The 25,728-nt window shown below is 39.9% G+C and overlaps 2 protein-coding genes across 2 annotated transcripts; both read left to right on the forward strand.

The window, feature by feature from the left end:
• Positions 1 to 3,333: 3,333 nt before the first annotated feature.
• Positions 3,334 to 4,269, forward strand: LOC309559797 (olfactory receptor 8J2-like; the record flags this gene model as incomplete). The annotated part of the gene is made up of 1 exon (XM_082263235.1): positions 3,334 to 4,269. One exon carries the CDS (start codon positions 3,334 to 3,336, stop codon positions 4,267 to 4,269), a length of 936 nt encoding a protein of 311 aa, XP_082119361.1.
• Positions 4,270 to 20,160: 15,891 nt separating this feature from the next.
• Positions 20,161 to 21,096, forward strand: LOC309559798 (olfactory receptor 5AR1-like; the record flags this gene model as incomplete). The annotated part of the gene is made up of 1 exon (XM_082263236.1): positions 20,161 to 21,096. One exon carries the CDS (start codon positions 20,161 to 20,163, stop codon positions 21,094 to 21,096), a length of 936 nt encoding a protein of 311 aa, XP_082119362.1.
• Positions 21,097 to 25,728: the final 4,632 nt, after the last annotated feature.

Genomic DNA, 25,728 nt, shown 5'->3' on the forward strand with positions numbered 1-25,728 from the left:
CCCCATTGCATGGTCCTGAGTGGAGCTGCTGTCCAGAGCCTTATCCAGGGATACACATTGTCTGTTGTGCTGTGGAGTGGAGCTGTTCCTTTTTGCTTGGGGATGATCGTTCCATGATTGCCCATTTGTTACATGCTTATGACCAGTGTTTTTGAGGTGAGAGGCCATTTCGTATGGTGGTGGTCGTGAGTGCACAAGCGCACCTGTCTGTCCATAATCAGAGAGTGCATGACACCTGTTTTCCTCACGGGCTTTACATGGACTTGTATTTCTCTCAACATCAAAGTTATTTTTCCGTTTCAATTAATTTGTTTTAGTTCTATTTGCCAGCGCTGCTCTATTATATCTAAGACTTTGACACGGGTGTTGTTTTTTGACCTGAGAGTACAGCTGCTTCATGTGATTTTTTTGTATTATCCTTTTGCGCTGATATTATTTCTGTTACTGTAACATGAAAAATCTACCTGTTAATAGGTCCACTTTAAGCTAAGTTGCTATTTTTTCTTTTTAGTTATGATGCTGAATAAATTGTTTTCAAAGGATAAACATAACATTTGATTAGATCGTATGCAACAGTAGTGCATTCCAAGTAATAATTACAAATCAAATTGCTCTTAAGAGACCAAAAACAACAGGAGATTGTTAAGGGGATTGTTATAACTGCAGGCTTTATACTGTATATATACTCGCACATCTACCAGGAGCTGCATTCTACGAGAAAATTTCATATACCTGCTCATATACGATAAGTTATCCCTATTATCTCATTTTTAAAAGATCTTCTTGGAAAAACAGTTTCTTGTTAGTTAATATTTAATGAAAAGGCATAATTAAGATACAAACTGGCAGTTCTAATATAACATCATCTTGCACAGTATTTACATATGATGTTTGTAAATATATATGCATACAGTATATTTACAGTATATTTATGTACATTTTTTTATAAATAAAATGATAAAAAAGAGGCAATCAGCGCAAACATATAAAGCTAATATATCAATAGAATGTCAGCTGAGAACTTAAAGGTAATCACAAACCTCAAAAATAAATTCATAAAGTGCAAAAGTGTAACGCTAAAAAACCCAATCTCATATCATATTTATGTATGTACAGTATTACTTATTTGTTTATTTGAAACTAAGTTGCAGATACACAATGTTTTGCACTTGAGTGAGTCCCTAAATGGTTTACAGATGGAAAGAGTGTTTAGAATAATTGAAATATATTTTGAGCAATGCCTAATTTGTGCTCAAAATGCACAGAGATACCATTGTCCTATAACGCTGTTGGATATAATGTTTTTTTTCTATTAGTGCATCCAAAAGGTATCTACATGCAAAGCAGTCAATACTTTATCTACTGACCACACTGCAAAGTGAATACGGAGCAGCATGAATGTGTCAAGGTGCAACAAAAAGTCATAGGGCCATTAAGCAAAATTTTTATAGAGGCATAATTTCCAAACAATTTCAGGGTCTTGTTTAGTCCATTGACTGTAATTTTGGGGGTATACACATGAATGCATTTTAAGTTCGAATTTGCACATTTAGATGCAGCTTTCTAGTTCTATTGTGCATTTTAAAGCATTGATTTTTTTTTTAAACTTAGGTTTAATATGTTTTCTGCAGGCATTTTTCAGAAGGTGGAATACTTGCTGTAGTTTTATGCATCTGCATATGGTAAACAGCAAATAAAGCAGATTTTGTGGGAATAGTGATATTGAAAAAAATAAAGAGGCCATATGGTTTATGTGCAGGTTTTGTGAAATTAATAAGTGAAGAAAGACTAGTGTGCTAAAAATAAATATACACAAACAGACATTAACAGATAATAAATTATGACAGTGATAAAACACATAAAGAAAAAATAAATTTCCTTGAAAATTATCCATAAGCCACAAAAGTGCAAGAAAATAAACCATAAATAAATAGTGCCATAGAACAAAAATTTGCAAAAAATGCTCAAAAAAGATGCAACAAAGAGTCACTAATAAACAATGTGGTATCAATGGAGCCTTGAAGGTGAAATCCAACAAACGATTCCTTGATATTAGGTGAATTCACACGACCTGTATTGTCAAGTGCTGCATGCGACCCCACCATGATCAAACAGAATAATGGGTGGATGCTTACTAGAGAAACATAATCAGAAAGTTTGTGGTTATCATACACTCTAGAATTAGACTGGCCCCAGCAGATGATGGAATCACTTTAAATAACAGCAATCCGTGGATCGAGATACTTAGTTTATGCACATTCGGGGCTTTCCAGAACTCACATACAAATGAATGGAAAGGCTAATAGTGCGTTACCTCTAAAAACTTATTTTATTGAATAGAACAGTTGCACTTACATGTATGTAGGCAAAAAATGGCATTGGCGAGTGTGCACGGCCGCCTGCAGTGCGGACCATGCGTGGTGACAATGCGACTGCTCCATTGTGAAATTAACCTACAGTGAAGACGTGTGAATGAGACCTTAGTCCCTTATTAACCATCCAGTGTCCTGTCCTACCTTTAGCCTTCCTTTTACATTACTGGTGTCAGTAGATAATGCTAGAACATTTAGGTCTGTGCAGCATCCATATTAGAAACTGGTCCCTCGCTAAAGACCCATTTGGTCAGCCACAATGCGTCTCTCTACCTTTCTGATGGGCCTGCGTGTTCTTTTGTGCTTTTTTTATAGGTTTACAGGTTTGCAGAGGTTAAATGTCCACCCTGAGTAATAGGTAAAATTACTGACAATCTAATAGGCCAACTTACAGAAACTTGGTGAAACCTACAGGAATTGTTGGAAATGCTGATCAGCCATTATAACATAGGGATGAGAGGCAGGACTATAGTCATCATTCCATGATCTCATCCTACTCAGATGTGAGCCTGAAAACAGGACCCTTGGTATGGCATGTCACCCTATACAACATCACATTGTGTGTTTTGGGAGTCACAGTCAAATTGGCTTGCCTGATTATAGACAAAGAATGCATTTGGTCTTGGTCTTTTAAAGCTGAACTCCAAGCAGATATTGAAAAAAAAAAAATGAACTCTATAGTTATTAACGCATCATTAAATGTGTTTTCTTTTTAATGCAAGCAGTGCATAAATACCTGAATTTGATCTGGCATCAGCTATGGATTGCGGTAATTGGTGTAAATCTTAATACTTGATGAACAGAAACATAAATCCGTTTCCAGGTATGACAGCTCTCTCATGTATTTAGTTATTTGCATGGAGCGCATATTTAAATTTACACCAACCCTGTACAGGTGATGTATCACCATTTGATTTCTTTTTGTTTTTCGACTTTCAGGTTCTGAACATTTGTCAGAAAAATGTATGTAAATAACACCTTTATAGACTATTTCATCATGAAAGGGATATCGGGTGACCCGCTCCTTCAGCTTCTCATCTTCCTTGTGGTCCTCATCATTTATCTATTCACCTTGTCTGGTAACCTAACCATTCTTATTGCTTGCCGAGACCCCCAGCTTCATACAGCCATGTATTTCTTCCTGGGAAACTTGTCTGTAGTAGACATCGCTTGTACTACCATGTCTCAGCACAAGATCCTCATCCATTTTATTACCGGTAACAAGATGGTCTCCTTTTTTGCCTGCATGGCACAGATGTATATGTTTGGCTCATTACAGATTCTTGAGCTGGTTATACTGACAGCCATGAGTTATGATCGATATGTGGCCATCTGTAAACCTTTGCATTATCACATTATTATGAATCCAAGAACGTGTGTTTTGTTAGCTGCTTTCTGCTGGTTGTTTGCGTTTATGGAAGTCCTTCCGCCATTTAGGGTGGTATACAGCTTTTCTTGCTATACAACCAATGAAATCAACCACTTCTTTTGTGATATTGTCCCTCTGACCCAGATTACCTGCGATGACACTAGACTTGTGGAAACCCTATTCTTCATAGAAGTCTTGGGTCCTATGATGTTCATTCCATTTCTCCTCACATTTGCTTCTTATGTTTTTATAATAGCTTCCATATTGAAGATCCACTCTAGTTCTGGCCGACTTAAGGCCTTCTACACATGTTCCTCCCACCTCACAGTTGTCATACTGCTGTACACTACGCTATTCGGTCAATATCTGTCACCAAACCTAGGTAGAAACTTGGATGCCAAGAAGGTTTTTGCTCTGTTTAACACTGCTGCTGTCCCGTTGCTTAATCCTCTGATTTATAGTTTGAAAAATAAAGATGTCAATGCAGCTCTTTTGAGAAGCAAAAGAATGAACAAAAGGGACCATTAACCTTTTGTAATTGTTTACAAAGCTTTCCATTATGATTGGATCAGTACAAGGTTTGATTCCTTAGCTGTCCAAGGACTCGAACTGGAAATTTTTATCCAAGCCCTGACACAGATGAGAAAATCAGGGCAACTTTTCAGCCTGCCTTTGAGCATCATCTACCAAAGTGGGGTTCTCACTACAGATGACCATAAACAATTATTCAAAGCTTCTTTACCGTTGTGCGTCAAAAAACTTCTAATTGAGTACCATTATCTTGATATGTCATAGGGAATATTAAAGCTTCAGAAGGAATGCTGCATAATTCAGATATTTACTACGGCATATCCACATCTGGGAATGTTGTATACTTATCCTTATTTACTAAAATCCCTATTTACCTCTTCTCCATAAAACATCATAATCATTATTGATTTAACAGATGGAGAAGATATTTTGAGAGACAATAATAGATAGTATAATAATTTATTGTAGAACAATGGGATGCTAAATTGTATATTAGACTCAGTGTACATCTAACCAACCAGAGTCCTGAACTACCAAGGAGTCATAATTCTGAAAACATATAATAGAAGCATTTAACTCACTAAATACAGAGGCTTCCACTCTGGTTTCTCACATCACCAAAATGGCTGAACATAATATTCTGTAAATGTAAAGCTACTATAGAGTGTCAGAAATTGCAGAAGATGGAACACTAAAAGCAAAAGGATCCAAACAAGGAAAACGCCACTAGTTCAATGTACATGAAAAATTGTATTATTTGAGCATCATCTACCAAAGTGGGGTTCTCACTACAGATGACCATAAACAATTATTCAAAGCTTCTTTACCGTTGTGCGTCAAAAAACTTCTAATTGAGTACCATTATCTTGATATGTCATAGGGAATATTAAAGCTTCAGAAGGAATGCTGCATAATTCAGATATTTACTACGGCATATCCACATCTGGGAATGTTGTATACTTATCCTTATTTACTAAAATCCCTATTTACCTCTTCTCCATAAAACATCATAATCATTATTGATTTAACAGATGGAGAAGATATTTTGAGAGACAATAATAGATAGTATAATAATTTATTGTAGAACAATGGGATGCTAAATTGTATATTAGACTCAGTGTACATCTAACCAACCAGAGTCCTGAACTACCAAGGAGTCATAATTCTGAAAACATATAATAGAAGCATTTAACTCACTAAATACAGAGGCTTCCACTCTGGTTTCTCACATCACCAAAATGGCTGAACATAATATTCTGTAAATGTAAAGCTACTATAGAGTGTCAGAAATTGCAGAAGATGGAACACTAAAAGCAAAAGGATCCAAACAAGGAAAACGCCACTAGTTCAATGTACATGAAAAATTGTATTATTTCATATACTGTGTTTACAGTATATTATTTAAATAATTAAGTTATTACTTTATCCATTCATTTCATATATATGTAAAGAGTATAAGGGAACGAGGAATGCGTTCGTTCAGATATATATGTTTTGAATCCTTTCATGGGTCCAACTGAGTTTGAGATTATAATAAAATATATTGTTTTTATATTACAATGAATCATGGTGCAGTTTTGACCTTTTGCCTTTAGAGTTCTGTTTCATTGATATTTTGGGATAAATCCAGCACACTGAGTGGTGCTTACCATATGATGTTGTTCAAAATACAGGAGATGGTTCGAGACTACAGATATACCAGAGGTGTGGTTGGAGATTTGACATATGGACAAAGAGACAGTAAAAGACTGAAGATGCGTTACATAAGAATGCTAGAGATCACTGCCATTATAGCCCCCTTAAAAATTTTAAGTTCCCACAACTGGCTTTTGGGGCCCAGGGGACAAACGGTAAGCACCAAGAGGCCACAGGCTGGGCAAGTGGTGATCACGGGATAAGTACAGCTACCCAAAATAAAAAAATAAATAAAACATTTATATCATTTTGCTTTTATGGCTTTGCATCCAAAATAATATACAACCCCATTTATAATAACAAAAAAAAAACAGGGTTGTATTTAGCTTTTTGATGTACAGATTGGGCATAACATAGTACTGTTTTGGAGGAAAGGTATACCCATAGGCGTGCGCAGGAGGTGTGCCAGGAGTGCAAGGTGAAGCAGCTGCCTTGCTGCACACTACAGCTAGTTGTCCTCAAAATTGTGCATAGTTCATAGTTGGAGTATCCCACTCATCCCTTCACCTATCCTAATTCTAAATAAAAGCACAAAAAACCAACATCCCTGGCTTGATTATTGAATGAGCAAAGAACTTTCAATGCCGTTTGTTTGATATCAGTTGCTAAGGGTAACCCAGGGGAATCCAGAAAGTGTAATTCTCAGCAGTCCTCTAGGGGGCAGTGCTACAGAAAAAAAAAACTACTGAGACTGCCCACTGCCCAACTGACACCAGTCTCTGCCCTACTGACATTATGCAAGTTTTAATACATTTTAAACTGTTTCTTTACATTTAAAAGTGTGCACCTATCTGTGTGTATATATTTTTACACATTCACAGACACACATTTGTGTTTGAACTTTCGGGTGCACACCCTAATGCAATAGTTTGTGCACACCAATGGTTATACCCTAAAGTACCTTTTAGCACTAACTGCATGACTTTAGTTTTATAAAGCACTATATGTCATAAACAATTACTACATTTAAACAAAATACTGTTTTGACCTTGTTTCAATCTTTGTTGCATATCAGTGCTACTGTTTTCTTCAGCCTCCTCGCAGCCACTTTTTGTCTATATGCACTGCAGCAACTGTTGCACATTATACCTTGGGTGGGTTACCTGATTCTGACAACAGCAGATAATGCCTTGTATTCTTCTTTGGGAGAATATATGGCAAGATAAAAATGCAGGAAAACAACTGGGAGACCAGAAGTGTAACCAGGGCTGGTGCCAGCATAGGCAGGTTAGGCAGCTGCCTTGAGGCGCCAGGATAAGGGCGGGGGTTGCTAAAGCCGGACAGGGGCCTTCAAGATGTGCCACACGAACCTTTAAATAGCTGAGCACAGGTCAGACATGGTGCATGATGAAGGCCAGCACAGTCCTTGGCTCTGTGAATGCTGTGAACTTTAGCTGCAGCCTCTGCTCTATCCTGTGGACTCTGGTCGCTGCTCTCCCGACCCCTCATCTTCCTCTCTTCCAGATGAAGAGAAGATCTTTGGTTTCCAAACATCCAACTGATCCCCAGCACCTGCTTCCCTTCCTCCAGCCCCAGCAATGAAAATCAATTCCCTTGCACCTGAGCGGTAGGAGAAACATCACTCCTGCAGGGAGACAATCGCCGATCAACTGTGAGAGGTTGGGGAGGAGCTGAGTGAGACCAGGGGGAGGGGTCAGCAGGCACAGGAGTGAGAATGGAACTGAGAGATCCCACAGCCTCATTAGAAGGTAGGGCAAAGGGCTTTATATTCACCATCTGTCTGTTGCACTTATTATACAGCCCACTGGCTGTACATCATAGGGACAGAGCAGGAGAGATGAGCACATAATGGACGGAGGACATAATGGGGACAGAGAATGGGACATAGGAACAGAGCAAGACAGAGAGATACAGACATGGGGGCAGTCAGAGAGGAGTACATGGGGACAGAGCAAAGGAGATGGGGATGAAATAGAACACATGGTCAGATGTGGATAGAGCAGGGGACATGGGAAGAAGGAGACAGGCAGAGCAGGAAACATGGGAACAGTCACAGTCTGGGTTCCCAAAACCCAGATGGGCAGTTACAGACAGTTTGTAAGAAAAATGGTGCTTTTCTCCTGTCCATAAATATCTGTAGATAGGAGAAGAGTACATGCGCAGTTCCAGAGTCAGCTGATTATTAGAGACTCAGGCAGGGTGGGTATGGGAGGGTGTGTGCAGGGCCGCTGCCAACATAAGGCAGCTTGGGCAGCCACCTTAGGGAGCCAGGATGGTCTCTAATAGCCCCCGGATGTCTCATAAGGAGTGCCTGTCACCTTTCTGCTATCACATAGGAACCCTATGTTGTGGCAATAAAGTCATGTTAAAAAAAAAAGAAAGAAAAAGTTTTAAATATTTTTTTTAAAAAAAAAAAAAATATTTAAAGAGGCACATAACACACACAAAAACACATGCTAGGGTCACCTACATAGGTAAACGTCAATTGACCTACACATGTAGCTAGTACCACCTGGTGCCACACATGCACCAGAGTTCCTGCGCAACTCTAAACGAATGACCTGTAGGGGCTTTAAAACCTTCCGGAGCTCAAGTGGTTAAAACATTGCTTAGGGTACTGTAGTAGTTGACTGTTATATGGACACATACAATTTTAAGATTTGACATGTTAGGTATCTATTTACTCAGCACAACCTTTTATAATCTTTTATATTTAATCAAAAAATGGGGTATTAATAATAAAAAAAAAATGGGGTAATAAATTGCATTTATAAAATGGAACTTTAGTGTATTTTATACTGAAGATTTTTGTTTTATAAACTGTTGTACTAATATTGTGTAACATAAAAAATTGAAACTATCAACATTTTATTCTCTATGGCGTCTGCTTTCAGAAAAGATTCAATGTATTGGGGGTTTTAAGTACTCCACAGACCTAAAATAATTTTTAAAATATGTGAATAACATTTTTTAAAAATAGCTCCGGGTTTTAAAATTTCTGTCTTTCGTTCCCTAACAGTGCGCCCTCTCTTCTACCAGGCACAGCATGAAGTTTCAGTTTGCCTCACTTGCCAGCTGTCTGTAGCTAGTGAGGGGGGCAGCAGAGAATGAAGGAAAGGTCATGGCATTGGCCTTTTCATGACCCATATTTGCGTATGCACTGTGCATCAACTAGCAGATTCATATTACCATTTTATGGTATTTTTTTCCAGCAAACAATAAGTACCTCTGATACCTTCATGCATTTATGGGATTGCCCTCCGTTCTGTGACTCTTTTAGATATTAAACCCAAAATTATAGGCCCACCTATTAGCTTCATTGGCCACATTGTACTTCTGGCAGGATCCACACTGCATGCACCGACCAACTTTACTTACCAGTTCTGATATTGTCCAGTGGTGAGTTATGGTCCTGAAGAAGCAGCTCCGCGAAACATGTCGAGCTGACACTCCTATAAGCACCACATAGCACTTTGGCCACGCTAACATCCCCTGAGGGGCTCATGGTAATCTTATCACTATTCCCCTAGGGGATTCAGCTATATGACCAAGGTTGCTATTAGGGTTTATGGTTTTGTTATATGGTCTATGCCAAATCCTTGATGTTTTGTCTCTTTTTTAAATTGTATGTCATTTTTATGTATTAATAAATATTGATACCTTTTACCTATGTGCCTATAAAGTCCATATTTCCAATCCAGTCTCCATATTTCCCATCAGGATGTGGCACACTGTTTACTTCATGCATCCAGGTTGCCACCCATGCATAAACTAAAACCCCATTTATCACTACTGCACATCATTACTGCTCACCAATTAGTTGCTAGAGGGTACTGCACATCATTACCACTCACCCATTGGTTGCTAGAGTTTACTGTACATCATTACTGCTCACCCATTGGTTGCAAGAGGTTACTGCTAGAGGCAACTGTTCCATATTATTGCTCACTAATTGCCTTAAACTCACAGTGTCCCCCTCTGCAAGCTGCTCAAGTAGAAGAAAACACAGGCGCCAATCTAAGTGCAGTAACTTGAAAATTTTTTATCGGATGAGACCGCTAGATAGGGGGGTACTCACAAAAGTGATGAATAAAATAGCTCATAAAACACACTCCGGTAAGGATCAGGATGGCTCGAGCGGTGACAGTAGACAGGCTGTAGCGGTGACTGCCGCACTTACTCGTCCCAGGGACACTCAGATGACGTCCGTCGTCACTTCCGCAAGCGTGATTACGTCATGGCGCCGGCCTTTGCTAAACATGGACTTTTATATTGTCCTTTTTACTGATAATTATTCACTCTGGTCATTTGTGTGTCTAGTACCACTGGTATAGCCCCTGGTGATATTTTATTCCCCGTTGTGCGCCAGCTATTTATTTTAAGCTGCTCAAGCCCTGCTGCTGCTTTATTAATCTCCCACCCGCTGCTGAAAGTAGTAGGGTGAGGGAGAAGAATCCACACACAGCCTGCTCTGTGTGTTTGATCTCAGTGCTGCTGACTGGAGAGTGGAGGTACCCAAATATTTGTGGACAGCACGGACCCAAGGGGTAGCTGGTTTGGGCCCACAACAATGACTGGGCCTGGGGCAGCTATCCCTTTTTTACTCAGGTTTAATTTCAGTCTGTAACAGAAGCTAGAATGGCAATAAATCATTGGTGGTAGGACAGTTTAGCAGATGCTTAGCTGATGATCTTGAGGTCTGATTAGCCCTTTTATACTATCCAAGGTCTCATAACAGCCATGCGGCTGATATGGCTATTGTGATCCCACTGTGGATGACAAGGACAAAATCTTGTCACACTTTAACACGAAGTGCCTGACAGGATCATCAGGAATTAGTCTATTGGAAGCTACAGATTTAAAAATATTGAAAATTAGTTTTAAATTACATTAACATGTTGAAGCAAGTTTCGGCTTATTATGTTCCTCTGTCATTTCTGTTAGCATTGTCTTTGATTGTGAATCTTTTATTACCAACTCTTAAGTTGTTTTAAGTGCAACAACAGATGAAAAATATTCTTACGTCATATTGGTCATGTACAGTCATGTTCCCTTTCAACTCTTGCTTTCGTAACAGGGGTTGTAAAGTCAAATTTGTTTTTTCTTTTAAAATAGCAAACATCTGATACTTACCTACGCAATGCAATGGTATTGCACAGAGCAGCCCCTATCCTCCTCTACTCAGGTCTCCTGCTAGAGCTTCTGGCTCCACCTCTTCTTAGTGTGCCACCATAGGAAGCCGCTTCCTCTGGGGGCACACTGCTTCTTATGGTGGGACACTTGCAGGCTCTATCCAATGGCTCCCGCCGCTCTCAGCAAAGCCTGTGAGAGTGGGCAGAAGAGGAGAAAACTGCTACAAATGGGCACAGCACTGGATCGAAAACGGGTTTAGGTAAGTATAAGGGGGTGAGGAGGCGATACCCATGATTAAACATGTTTTACCTTAATTCAGGGAGTTCTTTATTTCTGTCAATAATTTGGACCACCTAAATGAAGAATTGTTTCCATATCTGTAATACCCTTCTCCCACACACACAAAGATGACAAAAACGTAGCCCCAGTCAGTAGCCCCTTTAGGCTGCCTTACAAGGAGAGGAAAAACAGGCGCTACTAAATGTAGCAATAAAAATGTATTTGCATGACATTAATACAAACTCACATGGAAGTAGATGCTTATCCTCATAGCTCCCGAATCCCTTCCTGTGTGTGGCACTTCCGCCCTCAGGCTGACCAGCAGCCAGGAGATGACGACACCAGGGGAGGCCAATAGAGGGAGCTGGATCAAGCTAAGGCAGCGATGAACCGCAAGCCTTCCAAGTGATGACGTAATGTGTTTCGGAGCATGCGTACAGAGCTCCTTCGCCAGACGATTAGGGCGACCCGCATGACTCGGACATATATAGACCAGCAGCGGAAATAACAGCAGGGGGTACCGGAGGGCGGAGCGCTCAGCACCAGAAGGAGTTCCGGTGCCATGGTCATTACAAAACTAATATATAGACATATTACTGGTATATTATGATTAAAAAGTCATTACTAATAGGAAAACATTACTAATACAAAGTCATTACTATTATATAAGAAAAAGGTGACAAATATATAAAAATACACTACTCATATGTAAAAGACTAATCAAAAAACATTACTAATATGTGAAAGTGTCACAATATAAAAACACACAGTACAGTGTATAAATAGCTGATCAGAAAAAAAAAAAAAAATGAAAAATAACAGATCGATAAAATTATTAAAAATAAAATAAAAATAATTATTAAAGCAATAAAAAGCAATGCGCCAACATAGCACATTTTATTAAAAAGCACTAACTAATAAATAATAAATATAAATTGATTAATAATAATAATAGAATGAAATCATGAAACGCACACACATCGCGAACTACAGGATAATTACATGTCACAGTTGGTGGATTCCCCTACCAGAGAAAACACAATCCTGGATCTATTGATCACTAATGACCCAGACCTAATCTCGGAGGTAGGAGTCCAGGACAACCTGGGCTCTAGCGATCACAGGATGATCACATTTAGCGTAAATAACAATATAGCAAGGCAAGTGGGGAACATAAGAACCCTTAACTTCAGAAGGGCAAACTTTCCAAAATTGTACTTGTTGATGGAAAGGGTAAACTGGGACCGAACCTTGGGATCCCTGACCACAGAGGAAAAATGGGAATGCTTTAGGAACATATTAAGCAAAGGCATCTTGCAGTGCATTCCTATGGGAAATAAATTTAGAAGGGACAAAGCCAAACCTGGCTGGCTAAACCGGAGCGTTAAAAAACTTATTAGGGGAAAAAAATTGGCCTTCAGGAAATATAAATCAGAGGGCACAGTATTGGCTTTCGACCAATACAAGGAGGCAAATAGGAAGTGTAAACACAAAATCAAGATGGCTAAAATAGACTTTGAGAGACAAATAGCGGAGGATAGCAAAAAAAACCCAAAGAAATTCTTTAAGTATATCAACAGCAAAAAAACTAGGGCAGAGCATATTGCACACATAATTAACAATGATGGGAGGATGGTTACAGAGGACACTGAAAAAGCAACCGTGCTGAATGCTTTTTTCTCATCAGTCTTTACACAGGAATCGGAGGGGTACACTGACCATGACTGTATGGTTAGTAGTAATACACAGGACTTGCCACTATGGCTAACAGAGGGTGAAATCAGGGAAAGGCTGGATAAACTCAACACAAACAAATCACCAGGCCCGGATGGCGTACATCCGAGAGTACTCAAGGAACTCAGTAAGGTTATATCCAGACCACTGTTCCTGATCTTTGTGGACAGTATTAGGACAGGAGATGTACCAGGGGAGTGGAGGAAAGCTAACGTGATTCTGATATTCAAAAAGGGTCAGAGGCATATACCAGGAAATTATAGGCCTGTCAGTCTGTCATCAGTAGTATGTAAACTTCTGGAGGGGATGATAAGGGACTATATCATAGAGTTTGCTAAGGACAACAGCATCATCAGTAGTAACCAGCACGGGTTTACAAATGGGCGTTCTTGTCAAACCAATCTCTTAACATTCTACGAGGAGGTGAGCTGTGAGCTAGATAGGGGCAGACCAGTGGATGTGGTGTACCTAGATTTTGCTAAGGCGTTTGATACAGTTCCCCATAAGCGCTTAATTTATAAAATAAGGTCTGCAGGTATCGACAGCAGGGTTTGCTCTTGGATACGGAACTGGCTAAAAGGGCGTGTCCAAAGGGTGGTAATAAACAGCGCGTACTCAGACTGGTCTGAGGTAGTAAGCGGGGTCCCCCAAGGCTCAGTCCTAGGACCAACCTTGTTCAATTTATTCATAAACAGCATTGAGGACGGGATCAGTAGTTCAATATCAGTTTTTGCAGATGACACAAAATTAGGCAGGGCAATAACAGCACAGCATGAAGCAGATATCCTACAGAATGACTTGGACAAAATAACGGAGTGGGCAAAGACATGGCAAATGAGGTTTAACGTGGAGAAATGTAAGGTTTTACACTTGGGGACTAGAAACATAAAAGCACAATACACGTTAGGAGGGGAACCCTTGGGAGAATCAAAAATGGAGAAGGATCTGGGAGTCTTGGTTGATGATAGACTAGGCAACAGCATGCAATGTCAAGCGGCAGCTGCCAAGGCTAGCAGAATATTAGCGTGCATAAAGAAAGGGATGTATTCCAGAGATAAGACTATAATCCTTCCACTTTATAAAACTCTGGTCCGACCTCACCTGGAGTATTCGGTCCAGTTCTGGTCACCAGTCCTCAGAAGGGATGTGTTGGAGCTGGAGAGAGTCCAGAGAAGGGCAACTAAACTAATTAGGGGATTGGAGGACCTTGATAATGAGGAGCGTCTGCAATCGCTTGATTTATTCTCCCTGGAGAAGAGACGCCTGAGGGGGGACATGATAGCAATTTTTAAATATCTAAATGGGGATCTAGGCTTAGAAAAAAAGCTGTTCAGTCGAAGGGATTGCATGAGAACTCGGGGAATACAATGCGATTAGAGGAGAAGCGTTTTAACCTCAGGCAACGTGGGGGGTTCTTTACTGTTAGGGCTACAAGATTGTGGAATTCTCTACCACATGAGGTGGTTTCTGCGGGTAGTATGGTGGCTTTCAAAAGACTCTTAGACGTACATCACAAGGATCAGAACATTCAGGGGTATGCAAGATGAATACAGCCACACACATCTACACAGGTTGAACTGGATGGACTTTTGTCTTTATTCAACCTCACCAACTATGTAACTATGTAACACCCTACAGAATGGTATTGACGTCAAGTTCTTCATTAAGTCCCCCAGGTGAAAGGACGTCCAAGGCATATATCCAGTACGTCTCTCTCTGGCAGAGCCGCTTGAACCTCTCTGCTGCAGGGAGACCTTTCTGGATAGATTCAATCACCCACACACGTAGGCCATTGGTGGACTTGGCATGATGATGGAGAAAATGTCTCTGGACACTATCTATGTCCTTGCCCTCTTGTATATACCGTCTGTGCTGACCAAAGCATGCCCGCAACACATGTATGGTTCTGCCTACATATTGTAGACCGCATTGACACGATAAACAGTAGACCACAAAGTCAGAGAGGAACAGGTATGGAACTCATTAATTTCATAAGTGGTCCCCTTTACAGTGAAGTCTTTTTGGCCATGTGCGGCAAATTGACAAGTCAAGCACAACGGTTTCCGGCATTGATACATGCCAGCAATTTAAAAAAATAGCAAAGAAGGCGACTGCTGTTTTTTAGTTTTTAGTTTGCTGGGGGCAATTTTAGCCTTAATATTGGAGGCTTCCCTGTATGTGAATTTGGGTTTATTAGGGAGCTGTAATTTGAGATGTGGGTCCTGAAGTAGTAGAGGCCAATGTTTACCTACTACTTGTTCCATCTGGCGATGACGATTATGGAACTGTGTGGTAAATCTCATCTGTGTGTTGTTGTCTCCCCTAGACTTCCTACCCATTGTATGTGATGGCATGATATAATGGGAATATGCTTGCTCGATGAGGTCCAAGGGGTAGCCTTTGTCCAAAAACGTTTTCTTCAAGACTTCACCTTGTTCCTCATAGTCAGAACTTTTAGTGCAATTATGTCTCAGCCTACAAAATTGGCCTTTCGGGAATGTTGTTTAACCAACACGGATGATGGCAACTTTTATAGTGTAACAAGGAATTTCCAGCTGTGGGCTTAGTATAATTTTTTGCTAACAACAGCTGATTTTCATGATGTAAATCCAAGTCCAGAAATGCTAGATGGTCCCTGTCCACTACTGAAGTAAAGCTGAGGCCCATGTCATTTTTTTTTACAGTGAGTTACGAACTTATCAACTACAGAGGCCTCCCAAATAATAAGGATATCGTCGATATAACGACCAAAGAAAACTATATGTGGAGTATAAGGGTTGTTGTTCCAAATATAGCGGGTTTCCCAAAGCCCCATTGTAAGATTGGCATCTATTGGCTTCCCCTGGTGTCGTCATCTCCTGGCTGCTGGTCAGCCTGAGGGCGGAAGCGCCACACACAGGAAGGGATTCGGGAGCTATGAGGATAAGCATCTACTTCCATGTGAGTTTGTATTAATATCATGCAAATACATTTTTATTGCTACACTTAGCGGCGCCTGTTTTTCTCTCCTTGTACGCCAGCGGGACTCTTGCTTCTGCCTGTCAGAGCTGCCCTTTGTGATAGCACAGGAACATTGTGTAACCTAGAAGTCCTGACTACCTATGTAGACTGCTTTCTCTACATCTAACTGGGGGCCCATCCCTTGGCACAAGCACCCAACATATTCTTTTTGTCCTTTAGGCTGCCTAGAAGAACAAATTCACCAGCCACAGCTCATTGCTCCATCCCTGCTCATAATAGACAGTGCAGGGGGACAGGAGCAAAGATACACTTTGAATGGCTGGAGCAGCAGCCTTGGAGGAAGCCTGCCCTCATCAACAGGGAGGGAGAACTCTGGATGGCTGCCGACTATAGTCATCCCACTGATGGGATAGAGAAGCCAGGAGCTTGGAGACATGACTCAGGGCTGCTGCTGTGTTTTGTTGGGAGTGGAAGTGGATGAGCAAAGAGCCTAAGGAAAGGGTTCTGAGCTGTTGGCCGGCAGCATGTACATGAGAGTTGGGCCAGCCGGGGAATTATTCTACTAGGGGGTACCAAGGCATGAGAGGAGACGCTGTTTGTTTAACCTAAAATTTGGCTATTTGGGCGCTCAGCAGGTGCCAAACATCATTTAATAGCGGTATTATTTATATGGTCCTGTCCATATATACAACATGTATACAACATGTAATTTGTCTGACTTTCTATTTAGCGGGTGAAAAGTGAACGAACAAGATGTGTCTTTGTGGCTGCATTTATTCTTTCAATAGGCCGCTTTCTACTGGGCATTGTGATTGATGTGGATCTGCATTGCTGGATGACATAATATGTGATGTATTTACAATAAAGGACATTTCGAGGGAATTTTTTATTTTTTATATAAATGACTTGTCCAGTGTAATGATGGGGGTGATTAGACTTAAGCATTGCATGCATTTTTAAGAAGTTGCACCGGTCCAGAACTGTGTTTTTAAGGGCATGGCAGCCCACTTTTATTTGAAGGAATGGAAAAGTTCACATAAATGACAGCAATTTCCCATGCATGGGGTTCCACCATTACTGTAACTTGCACAATACTTCAGCCTCCTGGCTTACTCACTTGCCACATGGCTGTTTCAGACCTCACGCCTAGGCCCTAGGTCTGCTCCTCAGATCAACACAAAGTTATCCTTCAGTAAAGCTCTCTTATAGCTTGCTCAGGATCAGCTCCTCCCTGCTCACTACATCTGCCTCCTGCAGACATGCATGCTCTGGCTTCCCCATGCAGCCTCTGACTCCTAGAGAGGATGGAAGTCCTCCTCATTCCCATGCACAAACCTGTTTGGTGGAGCCCCGAGCTCTATCCCTGGGTCTATTATGAACCCAGCCCACACCTGTGTAATCAGCATGCTCGCCTCTCCAAAAATCAGGCGCAAATTGGTAAAATAAACAGTGGCACAGGCTTGCCTCTCCTCACCAGCATTTGGGTGTCTTTATTTCTAGGCTACAACATTTTTATAACAGAAACTAAGAATATGTATTTTTATAAAATTTTTCAAGCTTTTGCTTTTTTTTTATATAGCTAATAATTAAAAACCCAGTGAAGGTTAAATACCACCAAAATAAATCTCTATCTGTCTCAAAAAATTATATGAAATTAATTTGGGTACAGTGTTGCATGGCTGAGTAATCGCCATCCAAAGTGTGACAGTACTGAGATCTGAAATATGGCCATGACTGGAAGGGGATCAAAAAGTCCAGACCAGTCCAGTGGTTAAGTCCTAAGTGTATTTCTGACAGATTAGCAGGTGTTTTTTGGTACTTTTTGGGTTCTTAAATGGATAACATTTCGAGAAATGTGTATGCATTACGGAGATGTAATGCCGATATTATTTTTTGTTTTGTTTTTTTTATCCCTTGATATTCACTTCAACATGAAATATATACCCGATGATAGGTCCATTTTAGACTCAGTTGCTATTTTTCCTTTGCATTATAGTAGTCCACTGAAAGAGTTTACTTTTTGGTTATGATGCCGAATAAATTGTCTTTTAAAAGGTAAACATTACACCTGATTTGATTATATGCAACAGTAATGCATTCCAAGTCATAATTACAAATCAAATTGCTCTTAAGAGACCAAAAACAACAAGGGATTGTTAAGGGGATTGTTATCACTGCAGGCTATATATATTCACACATCTACAAGGAGCTGCATTCAAAGGGAGAATTTCATTAACCTGCTCACAGATGATACGTTGTCCCTATTTTGCAAAACAACACATTTTTTTCCTAGTTAATATTAAAGGAAAAACCCCAATTAGGGTACACTGGAAGTTCTAATAGAACATCATCTTACACAGTATTTATATATGTATGTGTGTATTTATATATGTACAGTATGTATTTATGTATATATTGTTTAATTGTTATTTGAAGCAGAAATTGCAGTTACGCAATGTTTTGCACTTATGCAAGTCCCTAAATGGTTTACAGATGGAAAGAGTGATTAAAGTAATTGAAATGCATTTTTTGCAATGCCCAGTTTGTGCTCAAAATGCTCAAAAATACAATTGTGCCATATCTTTATGTTCTAGAACTCAATATAATGGTTTTTTTTTTTTTTTTTTTTTTTTTTTATCTATTAGTGCATTCCAAAAGCTATCCACACACAAAGCAGCCAATATTTTATCTGTTGACCACACTGCAAAGTGAATACAGTACAGAGCTGTGTAGAGGTGTAACAAAAAGTCATAGGGCCATAAAAAAATCGTAGAAGTATGAATTCCAAAAAGTCTTAGGGTATTGTTTAGTCTATTAGCTATAATTTTGGGGATAAACACATGCATGTATTTTATGTTTGAAATTGAAAGAACATTGCAAAATCGCAAATTTATATGCAGGTTTCTAGTTCTGTAGTGCGTTTTAAAGCAATTATTTTTTTTCTTGCCTTTTATTAATATGTTTTCTGTAGGCATTTTCCAAAAGGTGGAATACTTTCTGGATTTGAATGCATCTGCATAGGGTAAACAGCAAATAACATGTATGGACTGTGAGTTCAGTATTTGTTTTTACACAAAATGTGCTTTCTGGAGACTGCAACTAAAGTGTAGTAAGCAGGATTTATCATAAAATTTAAATAGTGAGAATGGTGATATTGAAAACAATACAGAGGCCACCATGTGGTTTATGTACAGGTTCTGTGATGTGAACCTACAGTGCAGACGTGTGAATGAGACCTTAGTCCATTAATATCCATCCAGTGAGCTGTCCCACCAATAGCATTCCTTCCTGTAACATTAACAGTGCCAGTAGAAAAAAATCCCATGCTAGAGTCTTTAGGTCTGTGCAGCATCCTTTTTGAGAATAGTACCTCCATAAACAACCATTTCATCGGCATATAATGCCCCACTTAAACTTTCTGATGGACCTCACTGTTCTTTTGAGCTCCTTTATAGGTTTAGAGGTTAAATCTCCCCCCTGAGTAATAGTGAAAATTACCGCCAATCTAATAGACCAGATTACAGAAACTTGCTGAAACATACTAGAATTTTTGGAAATGCTGAACAGTCATCATAAAATAAAGATAAGAGGCAGGGCCATAGTCATGATTTCATAATCTCATCCTACTCAGACAGTGAGCCTGAAAACAGGACCCTTGGTATGACATGTTATCCTATACAACATCACATCATGTGAACTGTGAGGCACAATCAAATTGGCCTGCCTGATAATAGACAAAGAATACATTTGACATTGGTTTTTAAAGCTGAACTCCAAGCACATATAAAAAAGACACATTTTGAACTCTCTATTTATTAATACTTTATTAAATGAGTTTTCTTGGTAATGCAAGCAGTGCAGAAGTAACTAAATTTTAACTGGCATCAGCTTTTGCCCAGGTATTGTGGTGATATGTAAATCTTAATACTTGATGAACAAAAATACAAATCCTTTTCCAGGTATGACAGCTCTCTTATACAATATGTCTTTTGTCTGTATTCTCTGCATTTGTCTGTATTCTCAGTTGATTTCCTGGAGCACAGCTTTAGAGTTTCACCAACTCTGTACAGGTGTTTTGATTTCTTTTTGTTTTTCCAGTTTCAGGTTCTGAACTTTTGTCTGAAAATGTACATAAATCACACGTTTATAAACTATTTCATCATTAAAGGGATATCAGATGACCCGCTCCTTCGGCTTCTTATCTTCCTTGTGGTCCTCATCATTTATCTCATCACCTTATCTGGTAACCTAACCATTCTTATTGCTTGCCGAGACCCCCAACTTCATACAGCCATGTATTTTTTTCTTGGAAACTTGTCTGTAATAGACATCTCATGTACTACCGTGTCTCAGCATAAGATCCTCATCCATTTTATCACTGGTCACAAGACGGTCAGCTTTTTTGCCTGCATGGCACAGATGTATATGTTTGGCTCATTACAGATTCTTGAGCTGGTTATACTGACAGCCATGAGTTATGATCGATATGTGGCCATCTGTAAACCTTTGCATTATCACATTATTATGAATCCAAGAACATGTGTTTTGTTGGCTGCTTTCTGCTGGTTGTTTGCGTTTTTGGAAGTCCTTCCGCCAGTTGGAGTAGTATACAGCTTTTCTTGCTACACAACTAATGAAATCAACCACTTCTTTTGTGATATTGTTCCTCTGACCCAGATTACTTGCGATGACACTAGACTTGTGGAAACCCTGTTCTTTATAGAAGTCTTGGGTCCTATGATGTTCATTCCGTTTCTCTTCACATTTGCTTCTTATGTTTTTATAATAGCTTCCATATTGAAGATTAGATCTAGTTCTGGCCGACTTAAGGCCTTCTACACATGTTCCTCTCACCTCACAGTTGTCATACTGCTGTACACTACGCTATTCAGTCAATATCTGTCTCCAAACCTAGGTAGAAACTTGGATGCCAAGAAAGTTTTTGCTCTGTTTAACACTGCTGCTGTCCCGATGCTTAATCCTCTGATTTATAGTTTGAAAAATAAAGATGTCAATGCAGCTCTTATGAGAAGCAAAAGGCAGAACAAAATGGACCATTAACCTTTTGCAAGTGTTTTAAAAGCTTTCTGTTATGATTGGATCAGGACAAGGTTTGATTCCCTAGCTGTCCAAGGACTCAAACTGGAAATTTGTATCTAACCCTTGGCACTGATGAGCAAATCATGGGCAACTTTTCAGCCTGTCTTTGGGCATCATTTGCTGAAGTGGGTTTCTGACTAAAGATGCGCTTAGCCAATTATTTAAAGCTAATGTACTGTTGTGCATCAAAAAGCATTTAATATTATTATCATGATATGTCTCAGGGAATTTAAAAACTTCAGAAGAAATGCTGTATAAGATATTTACTATTGCATACCCACATCTCAAAATTTTGTACACTTATCCTTATTTACTAAAGTCTCTAATTCCTTTACTCTATAAAATATCATAATGATGATTGATTTAACAGATGGAGAAGATAGATTGAGAAACAATAATAGCATAATTTATATTAGAACAATGGAATGTTGAATTATATATTATACTCCGTGTACACCTAACCAAGCAGAACCCTGAATTACCAAGGTGTCATAGTTCTAAAAAAAATATAACAGAATTAGTCAACACACTAAATACAAGGGGCTTCCACTCTGGATGGAACACTAAAAGCAAAAGGAGCCCCCCACTCTTAAAAAATAACTTATTTATATATTTTTGCCATCATCAAAAATGATATATAACACCATGCCTTTTTATTCTGAAAGGTCTTGTGAAAGAGGTACTAAATACTGCACCACACAGCAAGAACTGGCCATTTATAATAACAAAAACACAGGATTGTATTTACCATTCTGATGTATAGCTTGGGCACAGCATAGTACTGTTTTGTTACTAACTGGATGGCTTTAGTTTGGTAAAACACTATATTATAATAAAGTGCTCTCAACTAAAGTCCGAGTCCTAGCAACTTGATGAATGAGAGCTCAAAAAAGAAGTCAGCTTTATGCTAGTCTAGCGAGATTCTCCAGTGTCATCCCCACAGCTGTAGTCAATGTGTCCAACCACCTAGTAGTTGGTCTCCCTCTTCACCTGGTTCCTTTGATCCTCCCAGTAGAAGCACTATATATCATAAAAAATTATAATATTTTTGATAAAATACTGTTTAACTTTGAATCAATCTTTGTTGCATATCATTGCTACTGTTCTCTTCAGACTCATTGCAGCCATTTCCCACCTATATCCACTGTAGCAACTGTTTCACATCATATTTTGGGTGCGTTACCTTATTGTGACAATAGCAGATCATGACTATTCCCATCACTGATAGGATGGAGCAACCAGGAGTCTGGAGACAGGGTTCAGGGCTGTTGCTATGTTCTGCTGGGAATGGGAGTGAGTGAGCAAAGAGCCCAAGGAAAGGGTTCTGAGCTGACGGCCGGCAGCATGTACATGAGCTTTGGGCCAGCTAAGGAATTGTTCTACTAGGTGGTACCGAGGCCCAAGAGGAGACGCTGTTTGCATTGCTTTTGCCTAATTCAAACTTTGGCCATTGGTAACATTTGTGGGAGCTGAACATCATGTATAATAGTGGTATTACTACTATGGTTCTGTCTTTAAATGGTCATGTCCATATATGGTAAATTAGATCACTGAGAGACCCCTCCCCTTATAACATTTCATCCGTCAGACTTTTCATTTAGTGGGTGACAAATGAACAAGCAACACATGTCTCGGCAGCTGCATTTATTTCCTTTGATGGGTTGCTGACCATCATCGGCATTGGGATTGACTTGGATCTGCATTATTGGACAACTTGATTGACAATGTATTTACAAAAAAGTACATTTTTGGGGGATTTTTATTTTTTAATAAGGGATTTTTCCAATGTTTTGATGTATATTTCTAGGCTACAATGTGTTTTGTGAATGAGTATGGGTTATGTACCCCATAAGCATTATCATGAGAAGGGGCAGTATCTGGAGGCCCCCTTATTAAAGGAGCTTTCAGATTCCAATAAGCCCTCAGCCCACAGACTGAAAAAAACACTGGGAAAGGGTTGTGGGGAAGAGGCCCTTGTTCTCATTAGCATTTGAAATTATGCTTTGCCAGCAGCCCCCCCCCCCCCCCCAGAAATTTACAACAAAAGTGCCCAATTGAAACATACATTGCGTCAGCAGATAAAAACAGTAGGTACATGCACATTCAAACTGGCACATGCCTGGCAGTACATGGTCCCATTATAAGAAATCCACTCAATAAAACAGAAAATTGTGAGTACCATAATACACCAGGTTCATAATACCCAAAGGAAAGAAAACATATTAGTAACAACCATTACCCCAGCAACCTGCCTATAACCAAATCTACTGGTGCCATGCAAGGCATCGCCAGCCATCTTTCCCAGACTCTGTCAAACTTGGCCGGACAACCCCTATGTTGGTAAATAGTCTTCTCGTACCAAAGAGTGGTACCCATATAGGTAACCCACTCCTGGGGAGACAGAGGGGAAATAAAAGTTTAAATTGCTGGCAAACGACATTCATTGCAAGCTTTTTTTTTTTTTAAGAAAAAACAGTACACATTCCCCTCCATCCTGTTCTGGTTCACCAAACCCTTGTGTAAACGAACTCAAGTGTCATGATCTGTCTTTCTATAGGTAATACCATCCCTGTTTTAAAATCCAGCCATCATTTTTTGTGACTTTATTCCTCCATGAAAAGAGTTCCAAGTAATGATAATCAAATCCATTGGAAGGTTCTAGGTTATGGATCGGGCTGATTTATTCAGTACAGATTCTTATAAACATTTGTCAGTCTGCACCCAAAGTGTTTCCCATTTTAACATTGATTCTTCTGTCCCACAAAACCATTTAGGCAGGGTTCACATACAGTATCTCACAAAAGTGAGAACACCCCTCACATTTTTTGTAAATATGTTATTATATCTTTTCATGTGACAACACTGAAGAAATGACACTTTGCTGCAATGTAAGTGTACAGCTTGTACAACAGTGTAAATTTGCTGTCCCCCATAATAACTCAACACAGTCATTAATGTTTAAACCGCAAGCAACAAAAGTGAGTACACCCCTAAGTGGAAATGTCCAAATTGGGCCCAAAGTGTCAATATTTTGTGTGGCCACCATTATTTTCCAGCACTGCCTTAACCCTTTTGGGCGTGGAGTTCACCAGATCTTCACAGGTTGCCATTGGAGTTCCTTGTTGTCGCCATACATGCTTGACACCATTTGAACCAAATAGTTTTATTTATATATATATTTTTATTGGATTTTTCAAAAATATAACAAACAACAGAAAATCTATAAATATAATGCGGTACAATACATTATAACCATGTAATGTAGTGCAATACAATAGTAAACATAGAGAATAGGGGGGGAGGGAGGGGGTTTCCGTCATAAACATTTGCATATCAGAAATAGATGGCTTGACTGTAGAGGTACAGACATAATGCATGAGTAGAGTAACCAGCATGGTGGCAAAATCAATACAATACACCACAATAACTTGGGAGCGGAGATAAAGAGGAATGTAAGACGGGCTAGTCTTGGTATTTCCATTTAGGGTGGAAGGTCTGGGGAGGGATTAGGACGCAGGAGCCTCTCACGTGCAGGCCGCCCTCTTGGGTCTCCAGTCTACACGCGAGGGCCCCCCGCTGACCTGAAATATAATAGTTACACTGAAGTCCAGAAGTTCCAATAATGGTCGAATCTTTTTAACGACATATCATTAATAGCTATAGACCGCTCATATTTGTGATTGGTTTGTGTTAGTGAAATGACTTCCTGCAAGTTCGGGGGGTAGTAGTTTTCCATTTTCTCAGAATTAGTAGGCGAGTTGCGATGAGTATATGGGTAATCCAGGCATGGAAGCGGTATGGGTGCTTGTCAATGCCCAAGTGGAGAAGAGCCAGTGCTGGATCAGGGGGGATGATGCAACCAGTGTGGGATGCTATGTACTTATAGACATTGTTCCATAAGCTCTTGAGGGAAGGGCACTCCCAGAGTAAATGGATAAGGGTTCCCGTGTGTCCACACTCTCGCCAGCACAGGGGGGAGTATGTGTGTGAAAAACCAGCCAAGCGATAGGGTGTGTAGTACCACCTGTTGGTGATCTTCATGGCCATTTCCCAATGTGTAGTGCAATGGGTGTGTTTATGCACTATTCTCAGTGCTTGTTGCCACTGTATAATAGAAAAGGTCTTGCCAAGGTCTACTTCCCATTTAAACATGGGGGGGGGGGGGTTTCTCAAAGGAGGTGTTGTCAAGCAGGATATCATAGTAAAATGAGAGACCCATGGGTGTTTTTGAGCATATGTGGTATTAGTCCCAGATCCTTTTGTCAACCCCCCCAGCACTGCCACTGATCGCATCCCCCCAGCACTGCCACTGATCACACCCTCCACTCTCTCCCCCCCCCCCACCACTGCCACTGATAAAATTCCACCCACCACAACTGCCCACACCCCACCCCGCCCTAGCAAACAATGGGTGAGCGGTAATGATGTGCAGTAACCTCTTGAAACCAACCAGCAAACAGAACTTATGTGCTGTAACCTTTAGCTACTAATCAGTGAGTGGTAATGTTATGCTGCACTAAACTGATTTTGAGTTTAGCTGCTAATTATTGTATGTCTCAAAGCAGGTGGAAAGCAAAATTGCATGCAGGGGGC

The sequence above is a fragment of the Pelophylax lessonae genome, assembly GCF_965119305.1.
Source record: "Pelophylax lessonae genome assembly, chromosome: 7".
Classification (NCBI taxonomy): domain Eukaryota; kingdom Metazoa; phylum Chordata; class Amphibia; order Anura; family Ranidae; genus Pelophylax; species Pelophylax lessonae.